Below are 14,205 nucleotides of genomic sequence, written 5' to 3' on the forward strand. Positions count from 1 at the left end.
AGGCTTGATGGTTTTAATAGCTTTAAGAATCACTTTAGAAGAGATTTTTTTTTAAACATTAAGAATTAACAATGGAATGTTCTTGTGCTTATAAATCAGCTAGGTTTGAAATGAGGTTCACCCACCTTATCCAGGGCCACCTGAACCACTGCTTCGCTCTCAGTGTCCAGCGCTGAGGTGGCCTCATCCAGCAGCAGGATCTTGGGGTTGCGAACCAGAGCCCGAGCGATGGCGATTCTCTGCTTCTGTCCACCACTCAGCTGGGCCCCTCTCTCTCCAACCAGGGTGTCAAATTTCTACAACACAGAAACCACAGGAGGATTAAGCAACAGAATAAGCTATCTCAGCTCAGATTATAAGATGGCAAGCAGGGACTTCCCTGATGGCGCAATGGTTAAGAATCCACCTGCCAATGCAGGAGACCCGGGGTCGAGCCCTGGTCCGGGAAGATCCCACATGCCACAGAGCAACTAGCTCTGTGCGCCACAACTACTGAGTCTGCGCTCTAGAGCCCGCAAGCCACAACTACTGAGGCCGCATGCCACAACTACTGCAGCCCACGTGCCAAGAGCCTGTGCTCCACAACAAAGAGAAACCACCATGATAAGAAGCCGCACACTGCAACAAAGAGTAGCCCCGGCTCGCCGCAGCTAGAGAAAGCCCGCGCACAGCAACGAAGACCCAACGCAGCCAAAAAATAAATAAATTTATTAAAAAAAAAAAAAAAAAGATGGCAAGCAATCCCATAAACAACCCAAGCCTCACAGGAAGTATGGTCCAGTTCCTTAAACTTAGTAATAACCAACCCTAATTAAAAAAAATATGTATGTCTACTACTAGTTGATGCTGCTAGAGTTTTAAAATCTGAAGTCATCTTGATTTCCCTTCTTAGGAGGTTCCTCCAGTTTACAGTCATTTCCTAACTTCCTATGCATCAGGCCAGCATTTTATAACCCTCTAGCATGACAAAGATCGAGAAGGACTTACATTAGGCAGTTTCATGATGAAGTCATAGGCGCTGGCTTCCTTCACAGCTTTCTCAATCTCATCCATGGTTACATTTTCACGGCCGTAGCGAATGTTCTCGGCTATGGTGGTAGCAAACAACACAGGTTCCTGACTCACCACACCGATAATTTCCCGCAGATACCTGACATTGATGGTCCTGATGTCCTGTCCATCAATACTGATCTGAAATAAAAAGTAGGTGTGATATTCACACACTGCAGACTTGTGACGTATAATCTGCAAAGGTAACTCAGTGCCGCAGCACCTAGTTCAGCAAGTCATCTCACCACGCCCTCCGTGGGGTCATAGAGCCTCTGTATCAGCTGGACCGTCGTGCTTTTCCCACAGCCGCTGTTTCCAACCAGTGCCACCGTCTGCCCGCTCTCTACCTTCAAGTTGAGGCCCTTCAAGATCTATCATGATGAATAAGAAATAAACTTAAAGGCAAAACACAGATTCTGAGACTATGAACTCAATTCAAAACTAGGTTTAAGGGCTTCCCTGGTGGCGCAGTGGTTGAGAGTCCGCCTGCTGATGCAGGGGACACGGGTTCGTGCCCCGGTCCGGGAAGATCCCACATGCCACGGAGCGGCTAGGCCCATGAGCCACGGCTGCTGGGCCTGCGCGTCTGGAGCCTGTGCTCCGCAACGGGAGAGGCCACAACAGTGAGAGGCCCACGTACCGCAAAAAAAAAAAAAAAAACGAAAAAAAAAAAACTAGGTTTAAACATACATTTTTTTTAAACAATCTCTAAAGGGAAGTATCAGACACGCTTCCTCCAATACATTGTTGAATCACTGATTAATCATTTATCACTGTACCTTAACTTCGCTTCGAGATGGGTAATTGAAGTGAACATTTCTGAATTCCAGATTTCCCTTAATATTATCGGGTTTGCGCCCGTTCTTCGAATAGCTGTCGATGCTTGGTTTCTAAACAGAATAAAATTTCAGAAGATGACTAGGTTACAATAACTACTTTTATTGACATCTGTGGAGAGTTGAATAAAGTGATAAAGAAAATCGACTTTTTTAGACAGATAAAGGGCCAGCCCAGACTTACGTTATCAATGATCTTAAAGATTTCATAAGCTGCTCCTCTTGCATTTGCAAATGCCTCAATGCTTGGAGATGCCTGTCCAACACTAAAAGCCCCAATTAATACGGAAAAGAAGACCTGAGGAATGTGAAGGAAAAACATCAAGTTACTTAGTGTTTAGTACATTTTTTCATACTTCTTCTAACATCGCTAATTAAATTTTTAAATGGCAAAGGCAACATATCAATACTGGCTGTTAAAAATATTTTTAAAGTTGAAGTACTATACAGTTTAGAATGCTGAATTAGTCTTACTGGCTCAGTGAAACAATAAATTCTATATGACTAGAATATTTTTATATGTCTTCAATGGCCAAGAATTTTGGTTCAGGTCATCAGTAGGGTACAGTGGAAACAAACCCTATTATGAGAGTCAGAAGCCCAAAGTCTGAATCCTGGATTGAGCACTGACTGGCTTTATGTCTTCAGGTGATTCTCCTAGATCTCTGGGCTTCAATTTCTTTATTTGCAAAAACAGGCAAGATTCTATCTATTTTCCCTACCGGGCAACCTTAGTGTTCTTGTATCAAGTGAAACGGTACATATGAAAGTATTTTGTGAAGTATAAAGCACACATTCTTTCTCAGATGGAGTCTCTCTGCCCTCCACCAGATTGTATACTCTTTGAGGTCTGATGAACCGTTTATTTTTGTTTGTTTTTCTTCATTTTGCCCAAATCCGTTTCTTATTGGTAGACTTGATACCGTTTTTCTTCAGGGGTTAAAGGGATCTAATGTCACTATTCACTTCTTTCTAAATCACACAGTAGTTATATTACCCAACAACTTACATAGAAGGAATTTTTTTTTTTTTTTTTTTTTTTTTTGCTGTACGCGGGCCTCTCACTGCTGTGGCCTCTCCCGTTGCGGAGCACAGGCTCCGGACGCGCAGGCTCAGTGGCCATGGCTCACGGGCCTAGCCGCTCCGCGGCATGTGGGATCTTCCCGGACCGGGGCACGAACCTGTGTCCCCTGCATCGGCAGGCGGGCTCTCAACCACTGCGCCACCAGGGAAGCCCACATAGAAGGAATTTTGCTACGTGATTCTCTACTCATGTTCTCGGTTAGTCCTTTACAACAACGCTAAAAATTATGGCATCTTATTCCTGCCATTTCCATTTTGCAGAAGAGGTAAGAGAGTCTTGAAAAGTCTAGGTGGCTGAAGCGAATCATACAGCTACTAAGTGGCAGAGCCGGAATTTGAACCAAGACGGCCTGATATCAAATCCCAGTCTCTTGCTCGCTATTCTTTGCATTATTTAATAATTCTTCGAAAATATATGCTCCAACACTCAAACCAACACTACGAAATTTCACTGCATGTTAATAGTGAGTCATCTCTTAATATAACATCACTTACAGTGAGTACTTGTCCAATAGAATAATCTTCTGACAGGACTAAGGAGGTCCCATACCAGAATGCCAGAGCGTATGATGCATAGATCAACAGGAAAGCAGCACCCATAGAAATGTTGGCTGTAATAGCTTTCTTTATTCCAATTCTTTTAGCTTCTTCCAAATTTTTGTTGTACCTGGGAGAAGTAACAAAAATTAGCACACATACCTATCAATCTTATGAAACGGGTCAATACAGCATGATGGTCATTGCGTACACAGGATGTGCCACGGCCTGGGGGAGGTGTTTCACATGTATTTTCTCCTTTTGTCCACACACTGATCCCATGATGCTAGTATTATGTTAATCCCTTCTTGTAGAAGACAAAACTGAGGCCTTATGGAAATTAAGTAATTTGTCGAGGGATGTTCTAAAAAGCACCTTCTCTGACTTCGGCAATAGTGAAATAAATGAAGTAATACTTAGCGAACTTCCAGAACTTGCATCGTTTCATACATAAGACAAAACAGAAGCTATGAAAACACCTGCGTTTTCCCTTGAAAATCCTCATGTGTTTAAAATGTACTAATAAAATGAAGATAAAATGCTAGAAAGTGCTCAATATAGGTGAGTCCTTTAAACCTCTGAATATCAAGTCTGCTCCCCGCCCTGCTTCCCCCTGGGCCTGCTGGAAGAACCAAATGAGAAAATACATGTGTGAGAGCATTTTAAGAGCTCTGAATTGCCATCCAAGACTTTTTACATGTAAATAAACTGTCTAGTTTATCTTACTTCCACAGATGTTTATTTTAAAAATCACTGACCTGAAAAAATTATTTGGCTTAAAGTATATAATAGTCCATCACTATGTATCAGTGTCCCCTTCCTCGGCCTTTCTATACATTGCCTACTACCCATCCCCTCTGTCAATGCCTCCGACGTTGGTCCTGTCATGGCTACTCACTGCTGGAGGAAGGGGCTCTCCCTGGTGGCATGGGCCACCCAAGGCCTTCTGGCTGCCTCAAGGACGGAGCAAATCAAGATCTCAGTACTATAACCCTGTAATCTGTTCACAGCACAAAAATCTGCACTACATTAGCCAAACTTGGAGAACACCTGTTAATAATTCTTACAGCATATACAGGGAAATACACAAAAGAGGGCAAAAGCAAGGAAGCAAACAAAAACCAAAGCAATGTTAGAGTCCACTGACAGATATTTCTCTCTCTTTCTAATCACTTAACACTTACTCCCAAAGGGCAATTCAAGTACTTTTTACACCCTGGGAAACTGGTTAATTTCTGATATTCAAGGTAAGTAAAGGAGATGGCCTCTGTAACTTTACCTTCATTTGAAAGGAACATGGCAGACTGCTTTCCTTAAGAAGAGAGATGTGGAGATAAGCAAATGGGGCCCTAATTTAAAGAAAAAGAAGGATCTTTGCAAATATAGAATCATGGTAAAATTATTAGAGAAATAGGACAGATTATAATTGAGCTTTAAATCTGTCCTTATCCTCTCAATCACAACTCCTTGCAGGAAGAGGAGCTCACAATTGTGACATGGAAGAATTTATTTCCATACAGAGTATATATTTTGAGGTCTTTGATCCATAAACACATGACTATGTAAATATTATGTGGTATTATATTTATTTTTTGGAGCATCTGTCCCATTCGTTAGAATGTAGAAGCAGAGGTCAAGCCTTGCTCAGATATGAGCATGCATTCTTTCTTGCCTTCATGCCTTTTAAAAACTCCTTCACCAATAACCAGTTAACCAAAGGCATGGCCAAATGAAAATTACATGACTACTGCCTAAAGAGCAAATTTAAACAGAACTTCATGGTGATAAAATGGTAATATATTATTAGAGTTTCTCCCTCCAAAAATGTAAATCCCAAACTTGCCAGTTACAATCTTTGACCAACAAATTATTTGTGAGAAATGTATTTCAATGGTTGATATACATCCCTCCCACTTTATGAGGTGATTTGATGTGAAAGTATTACTAGGCATAAATTATACATGATGACATTTAAGTAACTTTAATGCTATGAGTCAAACCCTGTTATTTCCTTTATTTCAGTTCTTGCTTACCAAGACTAATGTAGAAATCATTTCACTGATATGCTGTGTCCCAAGTAGCCAGAGGAAACTTTTGCACAGGCAGAGGAAACAAAGAAGAAAATCATTTAGATGCCAGAAAAGATAAAGGAAGAAAAGAAGAGGATAAGGAAGCAGGAAAAACAAACAATACTACTTTTACATAGGCTTTGATACACATATAACACCAGATATTAAAATCATTAATTCATTATAAGCTTTAGTATGAAAATGATAATGTAGGATTTCCTAAAAGGGGCAAAGTTACATAATAAAACAATGACATTTAGAAAAAAATATTCTTAAATAATATGAAAATATATATCAGTGACACAAATAGCCCCTTACGAGAGCAAGGAACAATTTTTGCTAAGCAAAGAGAAATCAATACTAACAGGTCAACATATGCAAGACACACACGAGAAAAATATAATTAAATGAAGGAGAATAAAACTATTGTATACTACTGAATTAAATTCACTCTAAATTCTGAGAGACTCTGAGAGATCCTACCATACCTGCTAATTTCAAGAGAAAATCAGACTAAAACCTTAATTACTTGTCTATGTGGAAGCAGAGAAGGGAAGAGCAAGAACTAGAAAGAAAACTGAAGAATTATATTTGGTCTAAGGATAATTTTAACAATTCTACTTCCGAATTAAATCCTCAATCTAGGAACTTATCACCCTTCTCCTGGACTACTTCAACAGTCTTCCAAGCAAATCTTTGACAGCTCTCATACATTCACCAGACCAATTACAGGCAGAGAAATGGTTTTAAAAAGTAATGTAGATTGTCACTCCCTTGTTTAAAACCCTCAACCGCTTCCCTGTGCCCTTAGAGTTAGATCCTAACTCCTCACCAGGGTCTGCAAGTCCCCTTGTTCCGGCCCCCACCCACCCTCAACAGCCTTTCTTCATCTCAATCTCCTCTCACTCAACTGAACTCCAGGCACACAAGTCTTAGGATATTTTCTAGAATATACCAAAGTCTTTGCCACCTCAGGAAATCTGGAAGACTCCTCTATCCCTACCCCTACTAGAGCAGGATTTTCCTCATCCCTCAAGTCCCAGCCTCCATGAAACCACCTCAAACATCCATCATACCTTCCTTATCATCGTTCAAGTAAATTTGCCCTCCTTACCCTCATGGGCACACTCTTTGATTGCTTCATAGCACATTTTAAAAATTCATGATTTAATTCATGTCTTTGATGATTTCTTTCTTATCTTCCTTACTACTTTCCTGCCTCCCTTCCTTCTCTTTTCTTCACCTTACTGTTTTGACTGGGGATAACACGAAGGCAAATATCCCCAGAGCCTAGCATAGTGCATGGGGTGTGTTAGATGCTGGATAAATTTGCTGAATGAATTGAACTTTCAAGAAATGGGCAAGATGGAAAGAACCTTAGGCCATCAGGTGGCAGTCCTGAGCCTACTCTTCATCTTCAGGCAAAACTAACTTCCAGGGCTTCCCTGGTGGCGCAGTGGTTGAGAGTCCGCCTGCCGATGCAGGGGACACGGGTTTGTGCCCCGGTCGGGGACGATCCCACATGCCACGGAGCAGCTGGGCCCATAAGCCATGGCTGCTGAGCCTGCACGTCCGGAGCCTGTGCTCCGCAACGGGAGAGGCCACAACAATGAGAGGCCCACGTACGGCAAAAAAAAACCAAAAAAAACTAACTAACTTCCAGTTCTCTAGAGGAGAATGATCTTTCAAAGATACATTCCAGTAACTAATATCTTCTGAAGAAATGATTCTACACCTGAAATGAATCTTTGAATATACCTGTGTAAGCCCATTTGCTTATTCTTATAATAAAAAGTTAATCAAAATCTTCTCTAAAACAACAAAAAAATTTGTACCTAATTTCTTAAAGCACTCCATTTAAAAAAACCTCAATTCTTTTAAAATTTCAGTGAACTAAAATGATCAGATTTATCTAAGTTCTGAATATTGGACTTGACTCCTGTTATGTCCTTTCCCTCCTTACCCAGGTTACATCACATACATCATTATTGTTTTTCATCGCTAATAATAATATCTTCTCAACTTATGTTCTTCAAATTTTGGATGCCATTAATTTAAAAAGTATTATAGGGACTTCCCTGCTGGCACAGTAGTTAAGAATCCACCTGCCAATGCAGGGGACGTGGGTTTGATCCCTGGTCTGGGAAGATCCCATATGCTGTGGAGCAACTAGGCCGAAGAGACACAACTACTGAATCCTGGGAGCCACAAATACTGAAGCCTGCGTGCCCTAGAGCCCATGCTCCCCAATGAGAAGCTATCATAATGAGAAGCCCGCGCACTGCAACAAAGAGTAACCCTCGCTCGCCACAACTAGAGAAAGCCAGTGCAAAGCCATGAAGACCCAATGCAGCCAAAAGAATAAAAATTAAAAAGTATTATAATTTTGTTATTTTATGTAGCATTAAAAAGGAGTATAGGAGGTGGAGTCAAGATAGCATACTAAAAGGACGCAGAATTCGCGTCTCCTCACAAAAAGGGCACCTAACAGGCACCCCTGGGGGACCATGGACACCTAAGGGGATGGGAGGAACCCCCTGCGCCCGGGTAGGATGTGGGGAGTGGGGGGAGGGGGGAGGAGAACTGGAGGCAGGACAGGACCAGCACCACTGAGGGGCAGCTGGGGGAGGGGAACGGATCCAACGCCCGAAGGGGGAAATTGGGGGACCACTGGGAGGGCAGAGGATCAAAAGGGAGCGTGGCCAGGTTTCCCCTGCCACTTGGACCCCCAGGAACCTGCTGAGATCCGAGGCCTGATCCTCTGCCCACCGAGGCCCCCTCCAGCTGCGCAGGTCCTGAGGGAGTGGGAAGAAGGAAAGGAGGAGCAAAAATAAAGGCCAGACCTCTGGGACCAGCACCCCTGAGGGGCGGCTAGGGGAAGGGAGGAATTCCTACACCCAGCAGGACCCACCCACCATTAGGGGTCCAGCAGCAATGGGGGAGATCCGGGGCGAGACAGTGGGGGAGGGCCACGAAGTAACGTAAACGGGGCCAGCTCTTTCCCTGACCACTTAGGAACGGGGAAGCCTGTTGAGCTCCTGGGCCTAATACTCTGCCCTCGGAGCCTCCCTCCTGCCACGCAGAGCCCAAGCCCCGCCCCTACACCGCCACCCAGGGCCCTACCTCTACACTCCGAGACGCCCTCCCACAAGTTCGGCCTAAACCCCACCCACACACCCTCTCCAGGGCCTTACCTCCAAACTCCAGAACGCCACACTCCAGAAGCCCTCCTTGGGCGATGCCTCTCCCATTCCACCAGGTCCTAGGCAGACGCCCCGCCCCAAGCTTAAACACAGCCCCACCTAGGCCCTATCAAATGCGCAAAGGTCATCCCCCAACCCATCTAGGTCCCGCCCCACCCTAAACCCCACCCCTGCCTAAGTTCTACCCCGCCTAAACTCCGCCCCCATAGCCAAGGCTTTTTTTTTTTTTTTTTTTCTTACTGTGCCGTGAGCTTGCAGAATCTTGGTTCTCCGGCAGGAGATCGGGCCCGAGCTCCTGCGATGGGAGCTCCGACTCTAAAGCGCTGGACAACAGGGAACCTCAGAACCCAAGGAATATCAATTAGAGTAAGGCCTCCCAGAGGTCCTCAACTCAGCACCAAGACCCAGCTCTATCCAACTACCTGCAAACTCCAGTGCTGGATGACGCAGGCCAAACACCCAGTAAGACAGAATTACAGCACCACCCATCAAAAAAAAATAATAATAATTAAACGACAAAAAAATGTTACAGACGAAGGAGCAAGGTAAAAACCTACAAGACCAAATAAATGAAGACAAAATAGGCACTCTATCTGAAAAAGAATTCAGAGTTATGATAGTAAAGATGATCCAAACTCTTGAAAACAGAATGGAGAAAATACAAGAAACATTTAACAAGGATCTAGAAGAACTAAAGAGCAAACAAACAGTGATAAACAACACAATTACTGAAATTAAAAATACTCTACAGGTAATCAATAACAGAATAACTGAGGCAGAAGAATATATAAGTGAGCTGGAAGATAAAACGGTGGAAATAACTGGCAGGGAGCAGAATAAAGAAAAAAAGAATTAAAAGATGAGGACAGTCTCAGAGACCTCTGGGACAACATTAAATGTACCAACATTCGAGTTATCAGGGTCCCAGAAAAAGAAGAGAAACAGAAAAGGTCTGAGAAACTATTTGAAGAAATTATAGTCAAAAACTTCCCTAACATGGGAAAGGAAATAGTCAGTCAAGTCCAGGAAGTGCAGGGTCCCATACAGGATAAACCCAAATTGAAACATGCCGAGACCCGTATTAATCAAACTATCAAAAATTAACTACAAAGAAAAAATATTAAAAGCAGCAAGAGAAAAGCAACAAATAACATACAAGGGAATCCCCATAAGGGTAACAGCTGATCTTTCAGCAGAAACTCTGCAAGCCAGAAGGGACTGGCAGGACATATTTAAAGTGATGAAAGGGAAAAACCTACAACGAAGATTACTACACCAGCAAGGATATCATTCAGATTTGACGAAGGAATTAAAACCTTTACAGACAAGCAAAAGCTCAGAGAATTCAGCACCACCAAACCAGCCTTACAGCAAATGCTATAGGAACTTCTCTAGGCAGGAAACACAAGACAAGGAAAAGACCTACAATAACAAACCCAAAACAATTAAGAAAATGGTAATAGAAACATACATATTGACAACTACCTTAAATGTAAATAGATTAATGCTCCAACCAAAAAACACATAGACTGGCTGAATGGATACAAAAACAAGACCCACATATAAGCTGTCTACAAGAGACCCACTTCAAACCTAGGGACACATACAGACTGAATGTGAGGGGATGGAAAAAGATATTCCATGCGAATGGAAATCAAAAGAAAACTGTAGTAGCAATTCTCATATCAGACAAAGTAGACTTTAAAATAAAGACTACCACAAGAGACAAAGAAGGACACTACATAATGATCAAGGGATCAATCCAAGAAGAAGTTATAACAATTGTAAATATTTATACACCCAACATAGGAGCACCTCAATACATAGGCAAATGCTAACAGCCATAAAAGGGGAAATCGACAGTAACACAATCATAGTAGGGGACTTTAACACCCCACTTTCACCAATGGACAGATCAACCAAAATGAAAATATATAAGGAAACACAAACTTTAACTGATACATTAAACAAGATGGACTTAATTGATATTTACAGGACATTCCATCCAAAAACAACAGAATACACTTTCTTTCAGTGCTCATGGAGCATTCTCCAGGATAGACCATATCTTGGATCACAAATCAAGCCTAGGTAAATTAAGAAAATTGAAATCGTATCAAGTATCTTTTCCGACCACAACGCTATGAGACTAGATACCAATTACAGGAAAAAAACTGTAAAACAAAAAAATACAAACACATGAGGCTAAACAATACACCACTAAATAACCAAGAGATCACTGAAGAAATGAAAGAGGAAATTAAAAAATACCTAGAAACAAATGACAATGAAAACACAACGACCCAAAATCTATGAGATGCAGCAAAAGCAGTTATAAGAGGGAAGTTTATAGCAACACAATCCTACCTCAAGGAACAAGAAAAATCTCAAATAAACAACCTAACCTTACACCTAAATCAATTAGAGAAAGAAGAACAAAAAAACCCAAAGTTAGCAGAAGGAAAGAAATCATAAAGATCAGAGCAGAAATAAATGTAATAGAAATGAATGAAACAATAGCAAAGATCAATAAAACTAAAAACTGGTTCTTTGAGAAGATAAACAAAATTGATAAACCATTAGCCAGACTTATCAAGAAAAAAGGAAGAAGACTCAAGTCTATAGAATTAGAAATGAAAAAGGAGAAGTAACAACTGACACTGCAGAAATCAAAGGATCCTGAGAGATTACTACAAGCAATTATATGCCAATAAAATGGGCAACCTGGAAGAAATGGACAAATTCTTAGCAAAGCACAACCTTCCAAGACTGAACCAGGAAGAAATAGAAAATATAAGCAGACCAATCACAAGCACTGAAATTAAAACAGTGATTAAAAATCTTCCAACAAACAAAAGCCCAAGACCAAATGGCTTCACAGGTGAACTCTATCAAACATTTAGAGAAGTGCTAACACCTATCTTTCTCAAACTCTTCCAAAATATAGCAGACGGAGAAACACTCCCAAACTCATTCTACGAGACCACCATCACCCTGATACCAAAACCAGACAAAGATGTCACAAAAAAAGAAAACTACAGGCCAATATCACTGCTGAACACAGATGCAAAAATCCTCAGCAAAATACTAGCAAACAGAATCCAACAGCACACTAAAAGGATCCTACACCATGATCAAGTGGGGTTTATCCCAGGAATGCAAGGATTCTTCAATATATGCAAATCAATCAATGTGATACACCATATTAACAAATTGAAGGATAAAAACCATATGATCATCTCAATAGATGCAGAGAAAGCTTTTGACAAAATTCAACACCCATTTATGATAAAAACCCTCCAGAGAGTAGGCATAGAGGGAACTTACCTCAACATAATAAAGGCCATATATGAAAAATGCACAGCCAACATCATTCTCAATGGTGAAAAACTGAAAGCATTTCCTCTAAGATCAGGAACAAGACAAGGTTGCCCACTCTCACCACTATTACTCAACATTGTTTTGGAAGTCCTAGCCACAGCAATCAGAGAAGAAAAAGAAATAAAAGGAATACAAATTGGAAAAGAAGAAGTAAAACTGTCACTGTTTGCAGAAGACATGATACTATACATAGAGAATCCTAAAGATGTTACCAGAAAACTACTAGAGCTAATCAATGAATTTGGTAAAGTAGCAGGATACAAAATTAATGCACAGAAATGTCTTGCATTCCTATACACTAATGATGAAAAATCTGAAAGAGAAATTAAGGAAACACTCCCATTTGCCATTGCAACAAAAAGAAAAAAATACCTAGGAATAAACCTACCTAAGGAGACAAAAGACCTGTATGCAGAAAACTGTAAGACACTGATGAAAGAAATTAAAGATGATACAGATAGATGGAGAGATATACTATGTTCTTGGATTGGAAGAATCAACATTGTGAAAATGACTATACTACCCAAAGCAATCTACAGATTCAATGCAATCCCTATCAAACTACCAATGGCATTTTTCACAGAACTAGAACAAAAAATTGCACAACGTGTATGGAAACACAAAAGACCAAATAGCCAAAACAATTTGAGAAAGAAAAACAGAGGTGGAGGAATCAGGCTCCCTGATTTCAGACTATACTACAAAGCTACAGTAATCAAGACAGTCTGGTACTGGCACAAAAACAGAAAAATAGCTCAATGGAACAGGATAGAAATCCCAGACATAAACCCATGCACATATGGTCAACTTATCTTTGATAAAGGAGGCAAGAATATAAAATGGAGAAAAGACAGCTTCTTCAATGAGTGGTGCTGGGAAAACTGGACAGCTACATGTAAAAGAATGAAATTAGAACACTCCCTAACACCATACACAAAAATAAACTCAAAATGGATTAAAGACCTAAATGTAAGGCCAGACACTATCAAACTCTTAGAGGAAAACATAGGCAGGACCCTCTATGACATAAATCACAGCAAGATCCTTTTTGACCCACCTCCTAGAGAAATGGAAATAAAAACAAAAATAAACAAATGGGACCTAATGAAACTTCAAAGCTGTTGTACAGCAAAGGAAACTATAAACAAGACGAAAAGACAACCCTCAGAATGGGAAAAAATATTTGCAAACGAAGCAACAGACAAAGGATTAATCTCCAAAATATACAAGCAGCTCATGCAGCTCAATATCAAAAAAACAAACCCAATCCAAAAATGGGCAGAAGAACTAAATAGATATCTCTCCACAGAAGATATACAGATAGCAAACAAACACATGAAAGGATGCTCAACATCATTAATCATTAGAGAAATGCAAATGAAAACTACAATGAGGTATCACCTCACACCGGTCAGAATGGCCATGGTCAAAAAAATCTACAAACAATAAATGCTGGAGAGGGTGTGGAGAAAAGGGAACCCTCTTGCACTGTTGGTGGGCATGTAAATTGATACAGTAACTATGGAGAACAGTATGGAGGTTCCTTAAAAAACTAAAAAGAGAACTACCATAGGACCCAGCAATCCTACTACTGGGCATATACCATGAGAAAACCATAATTCAAAAAGAGTCATGTACCACAATGTTCATTGCAGCACTATTTACAATAGCCAGGACATGGAAGCAACCTAAGTATCCATCAACAGATGAATGGATAAAGAAGATGTGGCATATATATACAATGGAATATTACTCAGCCATAAAAAGAATCGAAATTGAGTCATTTGTAGTGAGGTGGATGGACCTAGAGTGTGTCATACAGAGTGAAGTAAGTCAGAAAGAGAAAAACAAATACTGCAGGCTAACACATATATATGGAATCTAAAGAAAAAAAATTGGTTCTGATGAACCTAGGGGCAGGACCGGAATAAAGACGTAGACATAGAGAATGGACTTGAGGACATGGGGGAGGGGGAAGGGTAAGCTGGGACAACATAAAGAGTAGCACTGACAGATATGCACTACCAAATGTAAAATAGCTAGCTA

The 14,205-nt window shown here is 40.9% G+C and overlaps 1 protein-coding gene across 5 annotated transcripts in view; it reads right to left on the minus strand.

Moving 5' to 3' along the window:
* ABCB1 (ATP binding cassette subfamily B member 1) overlaps positions 1-14,205 on the minus strand; it is a 102,031-nt gene that overhangs the window by 41,061 nt on the left and 46,765 nt on the right. For all 5 annotated transcript variants that reach the window (XM_073809619.1, XM_073809618.1, XM_073809620.1 and 2 more), the window contains 6 exons: positions 3,465-3,636; positions 2,071-2,184; positions 1,830-1,940; positions 1,296-1,421; positions 988-1,191; positions 126-296 (listed from right to left, as the gene is read on the minus strand). In XM_073809619.1, the coding sequence (XP_073665720.1) occupies positions 126-296; positions 988-1,191; positions 1,296-1,421; positions 1,830-1,940; positions 2,071-2,184; positions 3,465-3,636 (898 nt within the window). The remainder of the gene's footprint in view (positions 1-125; positions 297-987; positions 1,192-1,295; positions 1,422-1,829; positions 1,941-2,070; positions 2,185-3,464; positions 3,637-14,205) is intronic.

This window comes from Tursiops truncatus, chromosome 9 (assembly GCF_011762595.2).
Source record: "Tursiops truncatus isolate mTurTru1 chromosome 9, mTurTru1.mat.Y, whole genome shotgun sequence".
Lineage (NCBI taxonomy): Eukaryota > Metazoa > Chordata > Mammalia > Artiodactyla > Delphinidae > Tursiops > Tursiops truncatus.